At 29.6% G+C, this 27,521-nt stretch overlaps 2 protein-coding genes across 2 annotated transcripts in view; one reads left to right on the forward strand and one right to left on the reverse strand.

Moving 5' to 3' along the window:
* Positions 1-11,995, forward strand: part of LOC136972630 (ubiquitin-conjugating enzyme E2 Z-like) — a 32,499-nt gene extending 20,504 nt beyond the window's left edge. Inside the window, exons 5-7 of the mRNA XM_067267226.1 lie at positions 5,371-5,495; positions 5,793-5,883; positions 11,689-11,995. Coding sequence (XP_067123327.1) covers positions 5,371-5,495; positions 5,793-5,883; positions 11,689-11,844 — 372 coding nt within the window. The 3' untranslated portion in view covers positions 11,845-11,995. The remainder of the gene's footprint in view (positions 1-5,370; positions 5,496-5,792; positions 5,884-11,688) is intronic.
* LOC136972628 (glycerol-3-phosphate dehydrogenase [NAD(+)], cytoplasmic-like) overlaps positions 11,973-27,521 on the reverse strand; it is a 35,259-nt gene continuing 19,710 nt past the window's right edge. The window contains exons 4-8 of the mRNA XM_067267224.1: positions 25,442-25,583; positions 24,514-24,626; positions 23,036-23,266; positions 22,114-22,220; positions 11,973-12,426 (exon numbers count right to left, since the gene is read on the reverse strand). Of these exons, the coding sequence (XP_067123325.1) occupies positions 12,324-12,426; positions 22,114-22,220; positions 23,036-23,266; positions 24,514-24,626; positions 25,442-25,583 (696 nt within the window). The 3' untranslated portion in view covers positions 11,973-12,323. The remainder of the gene's footprint in view (positions 12,427-22,113; positions 22,221-23,035; positions 23,267-24,513; positions 24,627-25,441; positions 25,584-27,521) is intronic.

Here is a 27,521-nt window from a genome sequence, read left to right on the forward strand (position 1 = left end):
TCAAAAAATTCAAATTTTAAGGCTATAATAAAAATATTTTAAAATTTTCTCATGATATTTGAAAAAGTATAGGAAAAACTCGTGTTAAAAAAGTTATTTTTAGTCAACATATTTTTACTTGTGGCATTGTTTAGTTACAGACCACTTAAAAAGCATGTTTTTAGTATTAGGCTTACCAAACGTCCCGTTTTGACTGGGATTATCCCAGTTTGATGATGATGTCCCTGTGTCCCGGCCAGTTTGTCATTTTGTTCTGGTTATTTGGTAAAATTTTAAAAGTTGTGAATATACAAGAAGTAAAAAGTGAAGTCTTAGGTAAAATGGCAATTTTGCAACTAAATAATCTCCTCTGTTACACTCACTGTTGCTAATCTAAATATTTTGTATCTAGATCTAAGTACTCCAGCTTTTTTCCTAAAATTTATAGTATGTGGCCTAATAAATTTAGATGTTTTATTTTCCATTCAGATATTTTTTCACAATTTATAATAGCATGTAGCCTATGAGATCCAGATATTTTTATTTCATTTTTAGATATTTTGTTTCATTTAGAGTTGGCAAGACTGAAACTTATTCTGGTCACGTCATTGTTGTGCATGTCCTATCTTAGTCAGGTTCAAGTTGCTAGTTGGCATTTTTGATCATTTTGTACTGTACATTAAATTAATTTAATTCCCAAAATGCCAAAAAGAAATGTAATGAAAAATATCCCATGAAATGCTGAATGCCAAAATTTGTATTAATTTTTTCTATAGAGAATCATTTAAAAAACATATAGATTTTGTAGCATGGGTGTAAATAATGTATATACAGAGTGATTATAATTAAATTTTGGATTTCACAATGGTGTGAAATAAGAACCACTGATCAGAATGACTTGACATTTTGCATGAATACCTGTGAAGCAATGGAATTTTATGTGGTGAAGAAAAAAGTTTAGTTTAAAAATTTGTCACTAAGGAGATCTGTGATGCATACTAGCAATATGAAAAAACGCAAATTACAGTAAGACCTCATTTAATGCTACCTCGATTAACACTGATTCAATATAACATGGTCTGCTTGAAGCCTAACAAAAAAAGCTCAAATTTATGCTGATTGAAATTAACACAGCATTTCATTGATTCGTATATAATACAATTATTTCCGAACACGAACCAATCAGCAAAAGGTGGCAATTCATCGTAGTGCTGTACTTTCCTTAAATCTATGTTTGTTTGGTGCAATTTTGGAAAAAATATAACATCATGATGCCATAGGCAATATCGACTTTGCTTGGCAAGAATTAACTGATAAATGCATGAATGAAGTGTGGAAGAAGGTATGGCTGGAGGTATCTAAGAATTCTCAATGAGAAGAGCCTATTGTTGACCAAATTGTCAACCTAATTGATACAGTAGGACTAGATGTAAACAAGCAGGATATTGAGGAGTTACTACAGCTTTCTGGGAGAGCCTTACCAATGACAACCTTCAAGAACTGGCAGAACAAGGAATTCATCTAGAACTGGAAAATAGTGATTCTGAAAATGAAGAACCCAAAGAATTTCTCTACAGATTTCCTTAGTATGAGGGTAATCCCAAAAGTAAGGTCTCATATTTTTCTTTAAAAATACAAAGAAATGTTTATTTTCAATAATGTTCATATCATTTTAAAGCTTGAACATTTATCTATTTTTCTACATAATTGCCATTTCAGTCGATGCATTTTTGTATGCACTGTGGCAATTTTTGTATGCCCATGTCATACCAACTTGCCGCCATGTTGTGTTAAACCGATTGAAATTCATCGCCAATTGATGGACGTGCATGGCAAGTCATGCACAAATAACAAAAATGTATGGAGTTTGCAACGGATCGTACTGAAATTCACAACAAAGAAAGAAGTGGGAGACCATCAGTTTCTGATGAAATAATCGCAAAGGTTGAGCAAACCATGCATGAAGATCGGCAAATCACTCTGAATGATCTCTGCATTTTAGTTCTTGGGGCTTCCCAATGCACCAATCATAGGATTTTAATGGAAAAGTTGCAATATTGAAAGGTTCCCACATATTGCAAGATGGGTCCCGCAACATGGCAGCGAGCTGGTGTGACATGGGCATACAAAAATTGCCACAGTGCCTACAAAAATGCATCAACCAAAATGGCGATTATGTAGAAAAATAGATGTAAATGTTCAAGCTTTAAAATGATATGAACATTATTGAAAATATATGTTTCTTTGTATTTTTTTAAAAATACGAGTCCTTTCTTTTGGGATTACCCTTGTATAAGTTTGGTAACGATAATTGAAATCGTTGATCAAAATTGTAGCAAATGATCCAGATTTTGAAAGGAGTGCAAAAGCAAGATGAGGCATTTTGGATGTGATTTCCTGCTACCAACATTTGCTTAACGAAAGAAAAAAAAGCAACAAATGAAACTTCATGACTTTATTGAAAAAAACAAGAATTTCAAAAGAGCCAGGACCTTTGTCACAAAAAATGAACTTTACATTTCTGTGTGCATATGTTTGTGTTATTTAACATATATTATTATGCAAATTAATATAAAAATAACAAAATTAAAGTAAAATCTGTTTATTTTTGGTCGTGTGTTCCCTTTCCCTATTTAATGTGTGTTAAAATGACCTCATTTAATGCTGTTTCGCTTAATGCTTTGTCGTATCTCCCATGTTAAGCGGGGGTCTTACTGTACTTATATGTGACATGCACACATCACAGACATTTCGAAATGACAGAATAATCAGCCACCATTTTTCTGTAACATAGCCAGTACACTCACCAGACCTGAAACTATGTGATTTTTGGCTTTGGGGACAACTAAAGAATGTTGTGTTTAGTGAACACATTACAAATTTAACAGAACTGAAAGCCAGCATCACACATCATATCCACAACATTGCTATAGAAACACTCAGATTTGTTGTTGAACATGCTATTTTGCAATTTCAGTTTGTATCAGAATACAAAGGACAACATATTGAACATTTGTTATGTCACTTGTAAATATTTTTTACTTTGTTTTGCTTTCCATCATAATAAAACATAAGTTGTCCCCTAAAGGCAAACTTTTGAACTAAACTTTTTCTTCACTGAACAAAATTTCATTTCTTCCTGGGTATTCACACAAAATGTCAAGTCATTCTGACCAGTGTTTCTTATTTTAGACCACTGTGAAATCACAACTTAATCATCTTGTATATATACAGTGGTGTTGAAAATCCAGACATCACAAATCTGGATTCATCCATTGAAAAAGTAGATATTAACCCTTTCAATAGTAAATTCATTAATAATAATTAATATGATGACAACCTTATTCTTCCAGCACATTTAATAGATTGACACATTTTCAGGCAGATTCATGAAGTTGGACAGTGAATCTGCTCAAAAACATGTCATTCTACTAAATAATTGTGCTGGAAAAAAACAAGATCGTCATGTTAATACTTCGGAATAATTCTCAATATAGAAACTGTGTACAGAATACAGCTTTTCCTCGTATTTGTTGTAGCTGGTGAATAATTGTTTACATATACCTATGATATACAGGGTGTATCAGAATGACGTTTTAAAAATTTGGGGATTGTAGAGGATGAAATTTTGAACATTTTGATATAAGGAACCCATAGCTGAAATGTGATATAAAGTTTCTACTGCGGTAGGAAGTGTTTGACCACCCTTCACTTTGTTAGCTACCCTTCTGTCCATTGACGTCATGTTATTGTTCTTGACTTCTTTCTCTGGGGTTATGTAAAGTCCCTTGTGTATGCAATACCTGTAGGAACAGTTCACGAGCTTGCGGAGCACATCTTTACAGCAGTTAATACCATCAGAGGGGAGCGTTGCATCTTACAGAGAGTCAGACAAAACATGGTTTGTCGTTGCACGCGATATAACAAAGTTGGTGGTCGTCACATTAAACATTTACTCTAAAGTAGTGCAGCTACTGATTCAATGTACAGTTTGATTGTACTCTACTGTTTTGTCAAAAAAAATTGTCATAAATACTGTATTCTGCTGTATTCAGCATACCGACCGCAAAGTGCAAAGTGCTGTAGAAACTTTATGCCACATTTCCAGCTATGGGTTCCTTATATCAAAACGTTCAAAATTTCATCCTCTACAATCCCCCAAATTTTTAAAACATCATTCTGATACACCCTGTATACAGGGCATTCATTATAAGTGATACCATTTTGCTTTATATTTTTTATGAAACATGATAAATACATATCTTTTTTTATCAATAGTTTATTCAGTATTTCAATCTGTATGTGGAATAAGATAGTGGCCAAATGGTCACTTCTAGCTACTGTACAAATGTTCAACTCTTTCAACAACATTTTTCATAAACATTTTCACATGTTTCTTGTGTTGTTTGTTGAATTTTTTTGACAAGTATTGTCCTTCAGCTGCTCAGTTGTGACTGGCTTGTTTGCATAGACTTTTAGCTCTTCACTTGACTTTATGATCCATCTTGGTTTGTTTTTATGCCACTTTTCTGTCCACTGAATACAACAAATACTTAGGTTATGCATGACAATGCTAATATTATTTGTTCATGCTGAAACTTGTCAGGAAGGTCTTCACAACTTGGAAAGATGCTAAATTTTGGCACTACACATAGACCAGCATGAGAATATTTACTAGGTGGTTCCTCCTCAATCGTATCAGTCTACTGACTCTCTTCATACAATTTTTCAATTGTACATATCCCAGATATAGCAAGTGCATAATTGAACTCTTCAAATTCCCAGAAACACCCAAATATTAACTAAATGTTGAACAAACACAAAGTTTACAATAGATGGGCTAGAAAAAAATCCATCGTTCTGAGTTATGGATCCACTAAAATGAGAAAATTACATTGATGGGACTTGGAAAAATCTATTCTGTGATACGTTAAAACAAGATTCTACTTTATGTTTAAGTAGAGAAAAAGACCTTAGCATCCATATGATGGGAAGAGTCAATTAAAAAAAAAAAAAGAAAAAATTCAGCCATTAATCATTTAAGCATTATAGAAATTTTTTAGATTATTCCATGTTTCAAAATGTAAAGTAATTTTTTAAAATTTAATATATTAAGTATATTTGTTTTATTTTCATAAATAATGATGATGATGATGATGATGATGATGATGATGATGATAAAAAAAACATTTTATAAAATAAAGAAGAAATTCTGAGAATATTTTAAGTTGTCTGAATTTTTAGAAAATTATTTACTTCTAATTTTAATGATGATGATTTTAAAAAAATCTATTATCTAGATTTCTATTCAATAATATGCTATTAATTACTTGGATTTTCTCCATTCAAGTAATTAATAGCATATTAATGTTAATTTAATTTTACTTTTAGGAAAGGCACTCTGGAGACAGCTTACAATATAATGAAATAATTCGTCATGAAACATTAAGGGTCGCTGTCTGCGATATGATTGAAGGTACTACCGGTGACACTTTGAACTGCCCTCAACCATTAATGTAAGTTAATTATTTTAAGTATATTTATTCAATTCATCTTATAAGTAGTGTGTGCACACAGAAATATTATAAAATAATTATCTTCCAATAAACGAAAAAATATTCAAAATAAACAGAGTATGTATCTTCCACTAGTTGTTTATCATGATTACTTGTATAATAGATAATTGATACATAAAAAGTTTTCTATTATCTTTATCTTCCAAAGAGTCTAATAAATTAATTAATTCAATATGCATTGTTTGCTGTAAATTCTATTTTTATAGAAAATAATTTATTTACCATTTCTTTCACCAGAGAAATAATGGAAAGGTCATTTCCAGAATTTTATGATTATTACAAGAATACAGCACAAAGCAAACTTCATTGGACTAATCAAAAAATGATGGTGAGTTATACTTAAGTTATTATTGTTATAATTATTAATAACCAAATTTTTTTTCATTATTTTTGAAAATGGATTATCTTTTAGTTTATGAAAGGTGTTTGTCTGTCCAGGTAGAGACACAAATCTAAACAATTTTAGGATAAGAAAGTAGAAGTATATGCTATTGGAGTTAACATTTACTTCATCCTTCTTATCACATTAATGGGATTATTCAGTCACTGTTTTATCAGTAGATGACATTACTACTTTTAAGAGCATTTTAATAGTTCACAGCTTTTCTAAAAGGAAGAAAAATCTCTTCACTTTAATTACCCTAAAGATTTGTGTGTTCCTATTGTGGATGCATGATTCTCCAATGATACGAATTTTTGAAAAATATGGTAGAATCTGTTATCAGTTGTTCAATGTTAACTTCATTTTCAGGCATGATAATTCTAAGATATGCTTTACTTATTCTAATCAAAATTTTGGCATCTGAAAGAATTTTATTGAATTTAGCTGTTACTTTTTTAGAAGAAGAATAACTGGAATTTAGGTAATAATTGCTTTCAGATTAAATCATAGACAGTTTCACAAAGAATACAGCAGTTATTACACTGACCGATAAAAACATTAGAGACAATGATGATGGGAAGTGTATGCTGGCATCTCCAAGCAAAGTTTAATCTACCCAAACCAAACTCAGATATATATATATGTCTGTTAGTGTTGGACTGAATATTTGACATTAATGGTATTTGGGTATATTTGGCCACAAAGAAAGTATTTGGTATTTGGACTGAATACTTCTTCAAAGCCAAAATATTCAGCCAAATAATGTCATTTTAGTTTAGAGACAGAAAAACAAAGGAAAAAAGAAAAAGATAAAACACAAATTAGAAAGAAAATATTTAAAATCTCAGATATATTTAAAAATATTGTTATTTTTTTTCTTTCCAAATCTAACTTTAATAAATGATCTTGAGCAAATATTACTTGTTAATAATCTTGATAAATTGTAATGAGGAAAGATTAATGCTTCTGCATTCATAGGAAGTAAGTGATTTTGTTGATCACCATAAATACTTCCATGTATTCTATGTTCACTAAAAACACTACTTTGTGGGGTGTCAAAAAATTAAATCTTGCCATTGAGGTTCATAATCTTTTAATTTTTATTACATAATAATCATCTTTTAAAAATAAAACATATATAATCTTTATTATTGAATAGAAATACTGCCCTCCACCTTATTCTAAGACATAGTGTCTAAACCTTCTGTTTCAGGCAGTTCAGCTAATATGTGTTTAAATATTTGGCATTTAGTAATGAGAAAGGCAAAAATAATTGGTATATGGCAACAGTAACATCTGAATGATTATTTGGTATTTTATTTAATGAAACTAACAGATTTTCTCATTAAATCCTGGGATTGTAGTAAACCCAGGGAATGATGCTGTTAAAAATTAAACCCCAGGTTGGAAGGCATGGAAAACATGTTGAAATACTGCAGAGTATAAGATAATGTAGTTAAATAGAGTAACAGGTAAGAAAATTAAAATTCTACCTCTTCAAAATTGTCTAGAGTTGGATAGCACTTTCTATTTTGGGATTCAGAAGAACATTTTACAAATACTGAATATGGGAAAATTATAATCGAGAGCTTAATTGAGTAATTAAGAAAACTTGAATTAAAGATGATAAGTTTGAACCTTACAATGGTAGTCAAGCTCTTGATTCTGACAGCAATATCAAAACAGACAAATGGCAATGTAACAACTGAATTGGAATATTGTCTTCCAATTCAGGTTAACTAAGAAAATGGTAATTATTTCAAATGTAGCTATAATCCATAACTGCAGTCAATAAACAGTTTTGATAGTTCCAAAATATACAAGTAATTAAGATGTTTCTTTCAATTTTTACTCATTTGTCTCCTGTTGCATGGTAGTAAAACCTTGAGATACATACTTTTAAAAATAACAACCCCAGAGTTTAGTTGAAAAAATATGGTATATCCTTACCATCTGAATTTTATTCTTACTGTTTTTGTTGCTTGATAAAGAAAGCCTAGCAACATTTCTTTTCCCATTTGTTCTTCAGTGCCATATACTTTAATTACAATATGAGGAGTAATAGGTATAAATGACTATTAACTCTTAATTTTCTTCTTTTAGATGTTTTCCCCTGGTCTCGTATATGCAAAATAAATATTTTGTAATTTCATTTTACATCTATGATAAATTTTATTTGACAAATGAACAGGGTGTCCAATGGACCTGGAAACCTGGAAGTGTCAGGGAATTTGGCATTAAACCTGGAAAAAGGAGGAAGAATTATTATTGCAGTGTGTAATGGGAAAGTAAACAACAGAAGTGATTTGAATGTGTACATTGTTGTGTCACATGATATGCATGATCATCTAAACTTACATCATGGATGCTAATTATTAATAATCATACTTAAATTTATTCACTCGTGTTTCAAGAAAATACAGAATTTGAATTATGTGGCTTTAAATTGTTTTATGAAAAAAAAATTAAGCTATTTATGATTTTAAAAGCTATTTTTAAGTGTCATATTGTGGGGTTCACTGAAAAGCAGTTGGCAATTCTAGCTAGAAGTCAATTTTCTTTGGAAATGAGATTGTAGAAGAGGTCTGTTCACAACATTGTTTGAAAGCTCTGACTGAGTAAATAGTATGTGGAATCCATCTACACTTCAACAATGATTGCAGGGTTTGGAACTATTTCAACTAAAAGTCACTTTTTTGTTAGTGACATTTTGCAATAATGACAAACTTTTTGGAAAGATTTACTGTGTTTATTCTATTTTAATGCGCACTCTTTATTTCTCAGTTTCTCAAAAAGTTCAAAAGTGTGCATTAGATTTGAAGTATAAGTGAGCTTGGAAGCAAAACATGTTAAGTGACATTAGTATCATTTCCAGTGTTATAACATGTTAAACCTGTTAACTGTAATTTGAGCAATTTCACTATGGCTAATTGATTTGAATGTCATCCGTCTATCAAAATTTCATTGATTTTAATAGTGAAATCTTTAGATTAACAACTTTTACATGCTATAATTTTTAATTTACAGTTACTGGACAATAAAGATAGATTTCATAATAACAAATAATTATTTTTTATGAAAACAGTAATTTGACCAATATTACTACTAATCTAAAGAATTCACACACACAGTAGCTTTTATAACTTCTGCAAATTTTGTCCAATCAAGATAAAATTTTGGTTATATTCATTTTACTTTCTTACAGAAAGTATAAGGCTACTTATTTTGCAGAAATATTAGCTATAGAAGAAACATTTTATCGATTTTGGATCTATGATCAGATTTACATTGCAGTGATGTCGGTAACCTCATTTAGTTCATGTTTGATGAGGGAATTTCCCTTAAGTTGCATTTTTAAATATTTGGCAAATGGCATATTTTAAACATAGCCTCATCAAATTTTTAAAGAATTTTTCCATAGTGATCATGTGATATCTTATTATCCAGTTGGAAGTAACGATCTAACGAGCTCGTTATTTAGAAAGTGTTATCGCCCATCTAACTAACATACATACAGTTTATCTTTGTTTTATCAATGTGGAATTGAGAAATGGCTTTGTCAAGAGCTACAGAAACAGCACCACAACATCAATCATCAGAACAATATTAAGCTGTTTATTACTAAAGGAAGACAGTAAGGAAATCTTTTAAAAGACAATAGAGTGTTTACTCAGAATGTAGTGTATAAAGAAATATAAAAATAATAATAAAATCTAAAAGCCTAAATCTATTTGTGTGTGTAAGTGAATTCTCTATCCCTCCGACTATTTTTGTCCACTCCAGGTGATGTTTTGTTGCTCTCTGTTACAACAGATGTTAACATTTTTAGTAGTTTATACTAACAACTCTTCAATATCTTGAAATCTCTACTTTCTCATAAAAAGTATTCTGTCATGGTTGACTGGGGAATTTATATGAAGTATCTGGACTAAATAAACTTCACTCAGTGGAGAGATTTAATGTGAGATTTTTTGGTGAATGCATTCTTATGCCTCTATTTCTTTTAATAGCAATATGAAATTAATGGTCACTTCCTGGTAACTAATTCCTTGACACTTGTCACTTTTTTTAAACTATTTCCTTAATAAGTTTGTTCTGACCCTGTGATTGTAAATTGCCAGTAGTAAATTAATTTACTACTGGCAATTTACAATTTACAATCACAGGGTCAGAACAAACTTATTAAGCCAGAAAGAATGTTTCACGGCAATAAGTTTCTTTTTACTTTCATGGCAGACTAAGCCAGAAAGAATGTTTCACATTCTTTCTGGCTTAGTCTGCCATGAAAGTAAAAAGAATTTGAAACATTTGTGAAGATGAATTTAATAATGTCCCATAGTAATGCAGATTTTCCATCAACAATGAATTGAATGCTTAATGGAAAACCAAAAAGTAACAGCTTACAGAAAGTACAGTACATGATATATCCAATTTTCCAATCTGCTAGTTGCCATGACTATATCAAAGCAGTTGATTCAGGCAACTTTGAAATGTAGTCCAGAGATATATGATATACAATCGTCTGCACATTTTGAATTAACAATACATGAATTCATTAATAGAAATGAAAAAATTACCCATGCTTTGTAATAAAGGGAATTGAACAATGTTACAACTGTGAGTTTCATTTGGTAGCATGAAATAAACTGAACTGTTTTTAATTTTTGCAGCAAGTTTTCAGTCAGTCAGGGAAAAATACAGATTTTCCTCCTGGAAAACTTGGAAATCAAAAATCATTGAACACCCTGAATGAAGCCAAAAAATGTGTATTAAATATCTTAACTGTACTGTAAAAAATATTTGTGTTATTTTTCTGCATGCACTTCTTTAAATAGATTTTCATTGTTTTAATCACTTGTCAAAATTAAGTAAGATAATCATTGAATATTTTTTACAATTACATATTTAAGTTTTAAATATAAATAAATAATTAATTAATGTCAGTTTTTTCAGAGTTATAAATGATGTACTGAAACATATGAATTACAATATCAAAACTTTTTATTTTTATGGCTAAAATTTACCTAAAATAGTATAAACTAGCAGTGATAATTTTAATTTGTTTGAGGAAGTTTTCTTGTATTGTTTTGGTAGATACATGTCTACCAAAAACCCACTGGTCAAATATTCTCTGAAATATGGGTCTCTCTTAAAACCATTATTTACTGTAAATTATTTTCCCTGATTTTAAGTTTCACGGAAATATAGTAAATTATGATTGTCCTTTTTTAATAAAAAGATTTAAGCGAGTGCAAAAAATTATAGAATTTGGTTAAGGAAAAGATGGTTACCAATATTTAAAAAATAAATCTTGAATTTCATTACAATGCAATATTTACTATATCCAAAAAGCACTTTTTTTAATTGAAAAAATGATAATCTATAATGATAAGTTACATAAATGTCATTTAATTTTTTCACTGAAATTGCATATTTATTCAAATCATCATCATTCCTGTACTAACATGTTTAAAATTTGTTTTTTATTGTTATAATCTCAATGTGATCAATCACTGACTATAAAATTACAAACTATTTTAGAATGTATGATAATACAGAAATAAAGAAAAGATAGTTGATAACTGTACTTTCTCTAGATCCAGTCCCTAAATGGGAGTGATTCAGACAACAAACAGATTCATTAGTATGTTTGGAAAGTTTTTCAGATCTTTCAGCAAAATTCCTATAAAAAGCAGGGTCATCTTATATTTGTTGTAATTTCAGGAATTTTAACTGTTCTCTCTTTTATAGGATCCTTTTGGAGAGAAACGAGGATATTTTGATTATAACTCTATTTACCAACGACTGCAGACCATCAAAGCAAAATTGGACGAAAAGCAAAAATCTCAGTTGCCGCCTGCGGAACAGGATTCGCCAAGTGACAGTTCCGATTCATTCATGTTATGAAGCACGCATCACCACATTCCAGACTTATTTTTGCAATAGATTGATCTGTTCCATTACATTTGAATGGAATACAAAACTTTCAAGTTAATCCAAGTTTATTTATTAAGTGATAGAATATTTAAACAATAAACTGTTTCAAAACTTTATTAAACATTGTACATGTAATGTTTTTATTTCACTTCAGTCTCCAACTCTCCACATTCACAATTAACAAGAAATAGTTCAACCTAGAGACATTCCAAATAAATTATCTATTTGTGCTTATTTTTCAGAAGGTAGTAATCAAATAATTAGAGAGTGAACATAATTACATGATTTTTTTTATAACATAGAAAATTCCATGTATTTTAATAAATTATAAATCTTATATTTTGAATATAATGCATGTAATTATTAAAAAATAAATGACTTTAAAAATTCTAAACATGCCAATGGAAATTTTGTTAAAAAAAATTCTAATTTCTACAGAGATTAACAATTTATTTCACATGATGAGCTGGATGATGGCGAATACAGTTTATCAATTCCGTGGGTGGTATGTCCTTTCTGCAGATTCGATGTATGGAATAGAATAATGGAAATCTATTTGAAAAAATTTGATTAACAATAAATGTATAGATATTATAAATCATTGTTAATAATCTTTATAGTCAAGATGATATATAATTGTAACACAGGATGAATTAAATTTCCAGCAAGTCATTTTTTAATAATAAGTAATTTAAATCAGAAAATGTAACAATTTGTAATGACTGGTGAGCACTAAGATTGATATTTTCACATAAGTCTAGTGGTAAAGAAAGGCCAAAGTTACAAATTGTTATAACTAAAATTCTACCCTTCTTAAATAACAAATTTTCCAGATTCATGAAAATCTTAAAACTTGACCAGTCTTGTATTTTCATTAAATGTGGGTGCCAAACTATCTGATAGCACATTCCATAAAAGCAAATCATTTGTAATAAATTTATAATAATAATTATTATAAATTTATTTTTAATTTAATATGATATACTAACTGGGTAGTTTTTACTATAGCTTACAGTGACCATAAACAAAAATGTTCAGTTTCCTTTTGCGCATGCACATGGACATGCACAATGAATAGATTGAATGGAACGGAACAGAACATAACACTTAAGCTTAGGAGTTACCTAACATTGGTATTTGCTTGCTGATCGAGTTTAGGCTTAAGTTATAAGCCTAATTTCCAACATTTGAATCGAATGGATCGACAGAACATAACACTTAAGTAATGAAAGTGAAGAATGAATGTAAGTCATTGCACATGCGCGTGGACATGCACAATAAATGGATGGAACGAAACAACACTTAGGTAACAAAAGTGAAGTCATTGCGCATACATGTGGAAATATGTTAGGTCTTTTGTCCATCTGTCAGAAGCAATTCTCCACTACCATGATGCTGTGTTTATTTGAATTTATCTCAGAGAAATTGCATCTTTTGGCTAATCTCTAAGGCCAATATTCTATCTTTTACGGATAATTTGTTCCCAAGGCTGAAGTATAGCTTTTAAATGGTTAGTCAGATCAAGAATAGATGACTAATAGAAATGTGTGTGACAGTCTTAATGGAAACGTGTCTCTCATTAATATTCAAAAACATGAATTTATGTTTATTACTAAGTAACACTAGAAGTGAATATAAGGAATATTGTAGTATAAAGACAATTCCAGTTACCTCTATCACATATCCCTTTCCATGCCACAACTGATTCTATTTGAAATGAATATATTCATATAATGTTGCTTTCTTCTTGTTCTTCAATACTTCCAGACATGATTTGTCTATTATTAGAATATAAACCAAATCATCTATCACTGAATGAGAAAGTGCCTTAATTTTTTTAGATACATCATTTCTATCTGCTTTGCAAAAAATAAACCGAATTTACTGAAGACATTACTAGGGTTTTGATCCAGTTGCTGAGTTAATTACAGTAGTTTTTCTTACCTCCACAAGAGCCGAATTATCGGGCTAGAGTTGGCTATAATAAATAAATAATTAATAAGACAATTTGGCACTAGAGCTTGGCGTTAGGCGCCATCTCTTACTAAACTTTATTTAATTTAATTTAATTTTAATTATTAAGTTTAGTAAGAGATGGCGCCTAACGCCAAGCTCTAGTGCCAAATCGTCTTATTAATTATTTATTTATTATAGCCAACTCTAGCCCGATAATTCAGCTCTTGTGGAGGTATAGCTTTGTAACGGGTTAGTCGTTATTTATTTATAGTAGTTTTTCTTATTCTGTGGGATGATACTGGCATAAGTATCAAGCCATAATATGAGGTTTCTGTGGACATTTATTAATTTAAAAGATAAATGATCATATGGGACTGTTGATCTTGCATAGCACTCAAGTCTTTCTTAAAAGCGCACAATTAAATACATACCAATCATTTCTCTGTTTATATGGAAGGTTAGAACATTAAATTGAAATGGCATTGGATAAAATTGTTCTGTTGTAATCATTGTTAATTTTTCAATTTAAAATGATATCAGTTGAAAGTAAATAAATGCTTTGAGAGTTTTTTTCAAAATTTCTCTCCATTTTATACTGTTTTTTTGAAAGCTATATGTTCTGTTTATTGTTGAAAATTTCTGAAATCATTACAACTTATTGAACAATTTTACATAACTAGAACTAATAGATAATGTGAGTATGAGTAGCAATTTAATTTCCTCTTGTGATCATTTATCTGAAAAACAGACACCTACAAGATAATATTTAATAAAAGTAAGACAGATTTACAATTTTGTGAGTTATCAATCAAAGATTCAAGTTTAATGAATGATTTCCAATTTCTGTTTCAAGATAAATAGTAGAATTAAGTCAAATTAAATAAGAATGGAAATTTAAACAGAAACTGTTATACAGGTGTTAAGAAATTAGACTGACAAAATGAAATGAGAGGTGGAAGGGGGTCAATACAAGCAATTTTGGTCCAATGAACTGGGGGAAGTCCACCATTGTCATGAACCTTATTTTGTGATGTAGTAGTTTTTAAACAGACCAATGGTGAGGGGCCTTCAGGGAGGCCAAGGCACCCTGGCACTCCTCAAAGAAAGAGGAGGGGGGAAATTAGAAAGTTTTCCAAAACTCTAAAATTAAAATTCATTTTTCTCATTTATATTGTGTCTTCTATTTCTATATTATTTATGAATTAGCAATCACATAAAGTGGAAATATTCTATTTAATATCTACAATGACACAATCATGATTGGATGGATTATACTGGCTTTGCTATATATATTCACAAAGGTTAATGTAAGCATCAGTGAAGTAATTCAAGAACTTTATAAAAATTTATTTAAAGAATAAAATCCACTTTTCTTTTTACAATTACCTAACAATTGTTATTGAATTCGCATTACAAAATTTTTATTTGTTCAACTGTGCTCCTCAAGATTAAATGCCAAGTGTGCCACTGATGTAGACAGATGTGATTCCACTTTCATTTTTCTGGATGTAACAGAGAATGTTAAATGTTATCAATAAAGAGATAACCCATCTTTAACTGCATGTCTGTTGTTAAGTGCAATTAACAATAAAAATACAGTAAGACCCTGCTTAATGCAGGGGATGCATTCCTAGATGACAAAACGTACAAAACAGCATTAAACGAGGTCACTTTAACACAGAGTAAATAGGGAAAGGAGAATATGTGACCAAAAACAAACAGATTTTACTTTACTTTTAAATTATTTTTATATTAATTTGCATAATAATATATGTTAAATAACACAAACATATGCACACACAAATGCAAAGTTCATTTTTTGTGACAAAGGTCCTGGCTCTTCTGAAATTCTTGTTTTTTTTGCAATAAAGTCGTGTAGTTTCATTTGTCATTTTTTTTTCTTTCCTTAAGCAAATGTCAGTAGCAAGAGATCGCATCCAAAACACCTCATCTTGCTTTTGCACTCCTTTCAAAATCTGGATCATTCACTACAATTTGACCAATGATTTCTGTTATTGTTACCAAACTTTTACTAAGGAAATCTGTAGAGAAATTGTTTGGGTTCATTTTCAGAATCACTATTTTCCAGTTCTACCTGAATTCCTTGTTATGCCTATTTTTGAAGGTCTTCGTTGGTAAGGCAAGACCCTGCAGTATCTCCTCAATATCCTGCTTGTTTACATCTCCTAGTCCTGCTGTATTGATCATGTTGACAATTTGGTCAACCTAGAGATATGGTGATAGACTCTTCTCATTGAGAATTCTTGGATACCTCCAGCCATAACTTTTTTACACTCTATTCACACATTTATTAGTTAATTCTTGCCAAGCAAAGTCAATTTTGCCTATGGCATCATTATGTTATATTTTTTTTTCCAAAATTGCACCAAACAAACAAATTTAAGGAAAGTACAGTGCTATGATGAATTGCCATCTTTTGCTGATTGGTTCATGTTTGGGAATAATTGTATTATATACGAATCAATGAAATGCCACAATAAGTTAAATTAGCGTAAATTTTGAGCTTTTTTTAGGCTTCAAGCAGACCGCATTATATCAAATCAGCATTAATCAAGGCAGCCTTAAGTGGGGTCTTACTGTACTTTAATGTCTGGACAATGCTACATGAATAGTTTGACAGTGAAAGGGGTGTAGCAAGCTTATGCTCTGCAGATTTATTCAGCATGGAATGTTTTTCACTGTGGTATTTGGAATGATGTGAATTAATATCAAACATTTGTTAAAGCTGTGTGTGAATTAACAGTAACATCAGATTTCTCTGTACAGTATTTGTGATCACAGGGCAGCAACCACCATTAAAAGTGTAGGAGCATGTATCTCAAAGGGGGCTGTGGCAACTCCTAGTTCATAGGACCAAATTTTCTTGTATTGACCCCTTCTACCACCCATTTCTTTTTGTATGTCTAATTTCTTAACATCTCATATCAATAAATTTTAAATTCTGTAGATAAATTACTTATTGGCAAGACTTGCATTATTGTAGACTATTTCTCAATCTTAAACTTCTTTTCCAACACCAAAATTACAAGATATGAATACCTACTTTTCAAAAACATTCTTATTATGTTATGGTGGCATTACTATGAACTTTATTTACAGGACGAATACATTAATATATTTCAATTTACAGTCCTGTAAACAAAGTTCATAGTAATGCCACCATATAATATTGGAAATAACAGCGAAAGTAAATGTAATTTGATTAGAGCACATTTTTCAACAGATCATCAAAATAATTGTTTCAATATAGAACATCGTCATAATCCAAAATATTACATTATAATATACTCAAAAGTAACTGGTAATTTTATTTGAAAAATGCATAATGGTTATTGACTTCAGTATCCATTATTTTTAATTCAATTTATATAACTCAACAGAAGAAAGAGGATTAAACATTTTAATCTTATCAATTTTCTTTGAGATAGTTAAATGAAGTTTCTGAGTAATCAGTTTCTAAGATCAGTTTTAAAATTTAATTTTGTATACTAAATAGTTTTTTGGCATTAAATCAAAGCAATTAAAAAGATTGAGATTTATTTCACTATGTGAAAATGTAAACTAGTATCTTTCTTTGATGTCATTTAACAAATCTGAAGATAGAGAATCTTTTGAAGTATTTAAACTTTCTTCCTTTCATATTTTTTCTTTTGAATATATTATAGTATAAAACAAAAATAATAAGGTAAATCCTCAGTTCAAAAATGATTAACTTATATTACATGAGGGATTTCTTAACTGTAATAAAATGATAGAATAAAGATATCAATAAATTTTATGTTAAACATCACTTAAAGAATTATAGTAAAAAATATTGTAAAGGTCTAAACTTTTTATATTTTTTGCAGCTGACTCAATGTAAACACACTATCTAGTGGTTACAAATTTGTTCAATTATTAAGTAAACTCATAAACCCAGTAGCGTAGCGAGGGGGTGCACGGGGTGTATCATGCACCAGGCACCACTCGCAGAGGGGCGCCCAAATGGTATCCAAGACAAACTGTGTGTGTTTCTGGAGGGGGGAGAGGGGTGCCAGTTACGTTCGCTACGCCACTGCATAAACCTTCAAAAAGAAAAACAAAATCTAGAAATAAACATAAAACATGGGAAGGACAAAAAAGTTTAAAACTTTTCTATTACAATAAGTATTTTCACTTAAAATATAACTATCATCTAATATAATAGTAAAAAAGATGTAAAGATTAAGGAAAAAATTATAGCTTTTTACTCAGTCTTTATCCTAAAATTTCTAATTTATGATTAATAAAGTTTAAATGTTTCTTAATATTAAGAAAAACCACACTCGTACCCAGCAGAATTCAATATACAAAAAACTTAAACAAACACCTTAATGTTCGCTGAGAAATTTATTAATTTAACTAACGTTTTCGGCTTATTCAATAAGCCATCTTCAGGTTTTTAACTTTCGAACAAAAAACAATATCGTTCTATTAAAAGAATACCATAGTTTGAAAAAATTCAAATCATTAGTAACGGTCAAAAAATAAAACAAAGAGGATGAACATGGTAATAAAAATAAATAAATATACATAAATAAATAAAAATGGTAATATAAATAAATAAGTATACAAAAATATATAAAAACAAAAAAAGAAAAAAAGAAAAAAAGGAAGAACGTGGTAATATAAATAAATATACAATAAAATACAACAAATGTAAGGTAAAAACGTTTTACTCGTGCCCATATATACTACCATCTATCCTAACCAGAAATACTTCCCCATAGAACTCACGTGTCTCTTATAAATTTTTAACTGCATATTTCCAAGCTGAAGGAAGACCTTCTGCGTCCCTTGCGTTAATACATTTATCTCTTAGTTTGCTTCTGTAAATTTCTATCTTTTCAGCCGCTCTTGCCAAAGTTGGGGAGTGTACCTGCTTTATGATTTTCGCCTCATTCCAATGTACTAAGGATCCCTCCGTCTGCCCCATCTGGGCTAATACCGTCGTGTTGGAACCTTTTCTAATATCATATTTATGTTCCTTGATCCTTATTCCTAGGTTTCTAGTAGTAACCCCTACATAATCTTTATTAATACCTAATAGCTGGTTCTCGTAGGGAATCTTATACACACCCGCCTTATCTTCTTTTTTAACTAACCCTTTATCGTTTCTAAGTATTTTATACAAATTCGGAGCTCTTTTCAAGATCACCCTTGTATCCTTAGTTCTTGCTATTTCTTTCATAATCCCTCCCAGATACTTATTGTATGTAAATTTCGTGTATCTGTAAGGCCCGTGCCTGGTGTTCTTATCATTACTGGCCTCAAATTTTCTAATAATTCCCTCAATGACTTTCCTCCTATAACCTAATGTTCCTGCTATCTGTATAATTCTTTCTATCTCTGTATCCCGGTCTATCACATTTTCACAGTATATAAAGGCCCTTCTAACCAATGCTCTAAATGCTGCTAACTTATATTTATAAGGGTCATTAGAGCTTGCAGGGATATATAGTGGGCTATGTGTAGGTTTAATGAAAACGCCGGTGGATATATGCCCTTTGTTAAATATAACATTAATGTCTAAGAAATGTACTATCCTGGAGCTTTTCTGCTCTAGCTTCAGGTTAAGGCCCTCTTCGTTCTCGTTAATTCTATCTACAAAGTTAGCAATTACTCGATTGTTCCTCCATATTATAAAAACGTCGTCTACATATCTCTTGTAGAATACTATATCCCTTTCGAAGCCCCGCAATACCTTTTCTTCTACTTTACTAACCACAAGCTCGCAGAGGAGCCCCGAAATTGGGCTTCCCATCGGTACTCCCCTTTTTTGCTTATATACTTGTTCTTCGTACCCGAAGAAGGATTCGCAACATACTAGGTTAGCCATTTCTATAACCTCATCTCTGTGTTGTGTTAACGTTGGGTTATCTCTGAACAAGAACTCCATAAGTGCTTCTACACAGGACTCAATCTTAATAGACGGGTACAAACTTTCGTAATCTAACACAGTTCCCACTTCTTCATCCTTCAAAGCGATGCTTTGTAGCTCTTTAACTACCATAACAGGATCCTTTACCACTAATTTATTATTTTCCATCCGTGAGGAGAGGTACTCTTGTAATCTTTTTTCCAGGAAAAATGTAGGTGCTCTTCGTTTTTCCACAATAGGCCTTATTTCTTTTCCCTCTTTATGTGTTTTGGCGAAGGCAAAGAGTCTAGGGAGCCCTGGTCTAGGGTTCCGGCATTTACGGACAAACGGTAAGATCCTCGAGGAAACCAAACTAGCGAGGATCTTACCGTTTGTCCGTAAATGCCGGAACCCTAGACCAGGGCTCCCTAGACTCTTTGCCTTCGCCAAAACACATAAAGAGGGAAAAGAAATAAGGCCTATTGTGGAAAAACGAAGAGCACCTACATTTTTCCTGGAAAAAAGATTACAAGAGTACCTCTCCTCACGGATGGAAAATAATAAATTAGTGGTAAAGGATCCTGTTATGGTAGTTAAAGAGCTACAAAGCATCGCTTTGAAGGATGAAGAAGTGGGAACTGTGTTAGATTACGAAAGTTTGTACCCGTCTATTAAGATTGAGTCCTGTGTAGAAGCACTTATGGAGTTCTTGTTCAGAGATAACCCAACGTTAACACAACACAGAGATGAGGTTATAGAAATGGCTAACCTAGTATGTTGCGAATCCTTCTTCGGGTACGAAGAACAAGTATATAAGCAAAAAAGGGGAGTACCGATGGGAAGCCCAATTTCGGGGCTCCTCTGCGAGCTTGTGGTTAGTAAAGTAGAAGAAAAGGTATTGCGGGGCTTCGAAAGGGATATAGTATTCTACAAGAGATATGTAGACGACGTTTTTATAATATGGAGGAACAATCGAGTAATTGCTAACTTTGTAGATAGAATTAACGAGAACGAAGAGGGCCTTAACCTGAAGCTAGAGCAGAAAAGCTCCAGGATAGTACATTTCTTAGACATTAATGTTATATTTAACAAAGGGCATATATCCACCGGCGTTTTCATTAAACCTACACATAGCCCACTATATATCCCTGCAAGCTCTAATGACCCTTATAAATATAAGTTAGCAGCATTTAGAGCATTGGTTAGAAGGGCCTTTATATACTGTGAAAATGTGATAGACCGGGATACAGAGATAGAAAGAATTATACAGATAGCAGGAACATTAGGTTATAGGAGGAAAGTCATTGAGGGAATTATTAGAAAATTTGAGGCCAGTAATGATAAGAACACCAGGCACGGGCCTTACAGATACACGAAATTTACATACAATAAGTATCTGGGAGGGATTATGAAAGAAATAGCAAGAACTAAGGATACAAGGGTGATCTTGAAAAGAGCTCCGAATTTGTATAAAATACTTAGAAACGATAAAGGGTTAGTTAAAAAAGAAGATAAGGCGGGTGTGTATAAGATTCCCTACGAGAACCAGCTATTAGGTATTAATAAAGATTATGTAGGGGTTACTACTAGAAACCTAGGAATAAGGATCAAGGAACATAAATATGATATTAGAAAAGGTTCCAACACGACGGTATTAGCCCAGATGGGGCAGACGGAGGGATCCTTAGTACATTGGAATGAGGCGAAAATCATAAAGCAGGTACACTCCCCAACTTTGGCAAGAGCGGCTGAAAAGATAGAAATTTACAGAAGCAAACTAAGAGATAAATGTATTAACGCAAGGGACGCAGAAGGTCTTCCTTCAGCTTGGAAATATGCAGTTAAAAATTTATAAGAGACACGTGAGTTCTATGGGGAAGTATTTCTGGTTAGGATAGATGGTAGTATATATGGGCACGAGTAAAACGTTTTTACCTTACATTTGTTGTATTTTATTGTATATTTATTTATATTACCACGTTCTTCCTTTTTTTTTCTTTTTTTTCTTTTTTTCTTTTTTTGTTTTTATATATTTTTGTATACTTATTTATTTATATTACCATTTTTATTTATTTATGTATATTTATTTATTTTTATTACCATGTTCATCCTCTTTGTTTTATTTTTTGACCGTTACTAATGATTTGAATTTTTTCAAACTATGGTATTCTTTTAATAGAACGATATTGTTTTTTGTTCGAAAGTTAAAAACCTGAAGATGGCTTATTGAATAAGCCGAAAACGTTAGTTAAATTAATAAATTTCTCAGCGAACATTAAGGTGTTTGTTTAAGTTTTTTGTATATTAAGAAAAACTTAAAATTAATTTAAACCAATTATTTCATAAGAATGAATAATAAACAAAAACAATAAAAATTGACATACTTATTTTCTACTTTTTTCTCTTCAATTAATATGGCAACTTCTTCTGCAGTTTGATGTCCCTGCATTCGCTGACCTCCCAACATTTCCTTTTCCAATTCTTCGATACTCTAAAATTATACATCAAATTTAAAACAGCCTATAAATTATTAATTTTTCAAACAAATTTTATCTTTATATATATATATATATATATATATATATATATATATATTAAACTGCTTGATAAAATAAAATTAAAAATGTAGAAAATGCTCTATGAATTCTATATTACTATTTACTATGGCATATAGAAAACATAAGATTAAAAGAAAATACATTTTGAAATGTTAATAGATGTAACAAATACATCGAAGATATATTGAGGTGTCTCATTTGTATGTTGTGTTGTATCATCTATAAACTTCTATTAAAAAATCAATTTTTTTTCTTATTTTGAACATTTCAAACTAACATAATTTAAACGAGATGCTTATGCTCTAACATGCGGCTAATACTTTAAAAAATAAAATTCCTTTGACAAAAATCCTTAACACAAAAAAGAAATGACAACAACAAAAGTGTAAGAGTGTAGATGTAGAAATCCTAAAGGAAAATTATTTTCATCCTCATTATCTTGTCAAACAAATCAGTATTCTTTTCCTATTCTTTAATTTTTTAAAACACATAATCCTTACTATATAATGTTAAATAAAAAGTCTTATAAGAAATTATACGCAATTATTATTAATTGCCATTATTATTATAAAATAAAGTCTCATATGTAAGAATGAAGATTTTATTTTAATAATGTCAAAATTTTCTTTAACTAACTGAAATTTTGTCTGTAGATTTTTATTCTTATAAATTTCCATTTAATATTTAACTTTAAAAATGATGTATTAACTAGATAAATAAGGGAATGAGGAAAGAGGTAAAAAATTACTTTTCCAGTTTTAACAAAAGCTTCTGCTACTCTTCGATTTCTTCCTCCATAACATGTTGTTATTAAATCTGCAATTCCACAACTCTCAAAGAATGTTGTAAGTTTAGCACCTGGATAGAATACATTGCCAAACTCTATCATCTCCATCAATCCCAGTCTTATCACAGCTGCTTTGGTATTATCCCCATATTTTAATCCATCTACAAAACCTGCTCCACAAGCAACAATATTCTGTAACAAAATCATAAATTGTTTAATATAAATTCTCAATTATCATTTTTTGTTTTTTAATTTCTTAGTTTTCAGAAAAATATTAATAGTTATCTAAATCATCTAACAATAAATTAAATTTGTGAACTTATATATTTAAAACAGAGTAAATAATGTTTAAACTTATGTTTATTAAAACAAATATTTTCACTTAAAATTTAACTATCATCTAATACTATAATAAAAAAAATTCTACTTAAATAAATTATTTATCTTAAATTCAATTATGGAAATTTCTTGAATTAATTTTTGAATTAAAAAAACTGTATATAAAAATAATAGCAAAAGTGATTTTAATACCTCAAGATAAAATCTGAATTGTTTTAACTAATAAGAAATCAAACATAACATAAGCAAACTAAAAATCTATCAAATTTTTAATTAATGATTTAACTATCACTAAACAATTGAGAGGACTGGTGGAAAAATGGGGCATGCAACTCTACTGTAAAAGTTTTTTAAAAGACAGATTGATGATATGAAAATTCAAATTTGTTAACAACTCATTTTGTGAAGTTTTTCAGTATCCACTGTTTTTCCACTAAGCCACTCAATTTTAATTATATCAATGAAATATGTCAATAGTACATTCTAGTCATATATGATGTTTCATTTTGGAATAGCAATTTATATTATTTTAAAAATAATTCTGTTTTATTTTCTCTTGAAATATTTCAAATAAATATAAAAATAATAAATTTTCATGTAATGATCAAGAAACAGTTGAGTAATCTATTCACATTCATTATAAACATTGTAGCTCAAAAGACATTCTGAAAAAATAATCCATATTTGATTTTTACAATACCAATTAGAAGTGACAAGCAATAATCTTTTTAATAATTTTTAAACTTTCTTTTGAATTTTGAAATTTATTCATCTAAATGAAGATGAATTCATAAAATAAAATCAACTGTTTAACAATTAAGGCTTTTGTTATTTTAAAATATTTTTATTACTTCTAGAAATTAATGCAATTTGAATAATTTTGACACAAATATTTGTTACAATTATATCATACAATATAACTTACAAAATGGACAAACACTTATAATAATTTATTTTTTATTTAATATTTTCTATGAATTTAATTTAATAAAATTATATCATTTAGGTATTATTGTTTTATTTTAAACAACTAAAGTAATGAATAATGATTAAAATAATTTCATTAAACTTTTAAACAATATACTGAAATAATAAATTACCTTTAAAGCACCACAAATTTCAACAGTATTCACATCATCAACAAGAGAAAGCCTAAAGTAATCTGTTTCAATTAATTCTTTAAGCATTTTACCTGTTTTTGAATCATTGCAACCTGTCACAGAACGAAAAGACATTTACAAAAAAATTCAAATATTTGATATTTAATCTTATCTTTCATATTTAAAATCAAAAATAAAATTTAAACTAATTCTGTTTTTTTTCATTAGTTATTTTAATTAAAATTTTAAATAAATATATACATGAATCATTCAAAAATGAAGAGTTTTGCAATACTTATAAAGAAGCAACATCAAGAAACATGTATTCATTCATTTTATCAAATTAATGACTATAAAACTGATTTATTTATAAAATATTAGCAGAAAGGAATACATGCATGCATGTGATTCAAAGTCATTTCTAATTAATTTACCATCATTTATAAAAAAAAAAAAAAAAAAAAATAATAATAATACATTAATAAATCTCAGTATTGATCATTAATTACAAGGAAAATCAACAAATAAACAGCATTTGTTCCTTATAAACATAATAAACATTCAAAAAATTTATATAACATCTCAATCTTTTTAATATATGTCCATTAGAATGTAAGCAGTTAATTTTATTAGAGAATGTATATTTTACATTAAATAATTTTACTTAGAATTTGAATATTCAATGATCTGGATAGAATCCAAATATATCTATTACCATGAAATGTTTATTCTTTAATGGTCTGGAAATTAGTAACAGTAAATTCAAATTATTTTTTTAAAATTACATTTATTATTTATAGACTGTTAAAAATTTGTCTTAATTTTGTGAATTTAAGAATAACTTAAATTTCTAAACCTCTTTTCAAATCTTATTAGCTTTTAATTCAATATAAGAAAACTATTAAATTTCTATTAATTAATAACTTACCAATAGTAGCTTCACAGAATTTTTCATCTGCAACTTCACCAGCAAGATTAGCTCCCATTAAAACAGCTATATCAATTTTCAATATATTATGAATTAATTTGGATATCAATTCAACTTTTCCTTCGGGTCCAATATCAAAGCCCTTAAAATATAAATGTTCAATGTTATAAAAATTATTTATTATAATAATCAATAATTAAGCTATTTCATATTAATTATATTTTAATATATTAATCAAATCTAAGATAAATTATATTCAACCATAAATCCAAATTAATAATTTTTCTAAAATTTAAATAGTTGTCATATATTATAAATATGCTATACTAGATAATCCCCTGTTGTGCAAGAAGGGGAACTATGTAGTTAATGTTTTGGCCTTTTGTCTCAGTCAGGTTGGTTGGAGCTCCCTTGTTAATATGTTGCCATAATATGGGGAAAAGAATGAAATGTATTAATTTCACCTCCCACCCCTAGTTAATATATTATGTTCCCATCAAATACTACTCACTTGTCAGACTGACTTAACCAGGATAATGGAGGTCCATGACAGTATAAATGCTTCTGCCATTTGCATCTCAGATATGGAACTGTACCAAAAATACTATAGCCTTGAAAAAGGTTCCTTCCTGTCTTTTCTGAGTAATAGAAGTCTTGACATTCTTTTGGTTTCTTAAATGAGATAAGGCAAATTCTATTAGGTTGCAAATGAAAAGGCTGTTTTTTTTTTTAAATTTAAACTTCCCAGCCTTGTAGTTAAACTTTTTTCCATGTGAAAAAATTACCTACATATGATTGCCATATTTTGAAACCCCAAAATAAGGACACCACCCAGCCAATTTGGTCACCAGAGTTGAGCATAAAATCTAAATACAGTAATTACAATACTATGATAGATCTTTAATTTTTGAAACCTTATGACTTTTTAAATAAAACAGCATAAAATAATTTACTGTGTGTTTTGGAACATTAACAGAATGCCTAGTAGCAATAAATGTATAAACAATGCCACTAGAAAGCAAAGATCAGTCACACTTTTTAACCATTGTTGAGCCCTTGTATATTTATAGACTGTTAAAAATTTGTCTTAATTTTGTGAATTTAAGAATAACTTAAATTTCTAAACCTCTTTTCAAATCTTAATAGCTTTTAATTCAATATAAGAAAACTATTAAATTTCTATTAATTAAAATTTAATAGAATATTTGATTAGGGAATTTGACTAGATTTAATTTGATTTTAACAATTCACTATTTGTGCACTAAGTAGCTATTAAATTTTATGAGCTCTATGATGGCTTTTCTTCTCCGCTAGACTTATTACACCATCAATTAGAAACAGAACAAACTTTAGAAAATCACACTTTTATTTCCTAAAGTATGCATTTTGGACTTTGAGTCTTTTTTTTTGTGAATACTCAGGATACATTTTCTTCATAATTGAAGTTTAGACTATTTACAAAAATGTTATTTTTTGTAGTCTAAACTTCAATTTTGAGTCTCTTAGCAACTCTTTGTGATGTAAATGGTTATGAGAAGCACAGAAATGGTGACGATTGATAAAATACAGATGATAATTATTATTTTACAGGTATTTGAGTAGATATGATGGTACAATACATAAAGTAGTAATAGCAGTGAGAGGCAAACAATATACATGACAAAGTACACTGTTAAAACTATAACATTTAAAATTGTGACATTACAAACTGTTACCATTAAAACAATAAAACAGCATGATGAAGTAAAAAACATATGCACCATTAAAACAATAAGAATATAAACTTATTTACAGTAGAATCGTAACACAATAAAACGATTCACAGAAATAACCTAAAGCTTGTCCTGTTTCTAATTGATGGTGTAATAAGTCTAGCAGAAAAGAAAAGCCATCATAAAGTTCGTAAAATTGATTACAAGACTAGACAAGAAGTGTATTACAGAACTAAGTAGCTAATTGCTTCAATGAGTAAGTGGATAAACTGTAGATCATCATAAACAGTGAACACATGACAAAACTAATGTTACATGCTGTCTACATGTGACCAAAAGGCAAAGCTGGTTGCTAATGAAGATCAGAA

The sequence above is a fragment of the Centruroides vittatus genome, unplaced genomic scaffold (assembly GCF_030686945.1).
Source record: "Centruroides vittatus isolate TY-2023 unplaced genomic scaffold, ASM3068694v2 contig_299, whole genome shotgun sequence".
NCBI classification, from domain to species: domain Eukaryota; kingdom Metazoa; phylum Arthropoda; class Arachnida; order Scorpiones; family Buthidae; genus Centruroides; species Centruroides vittatus.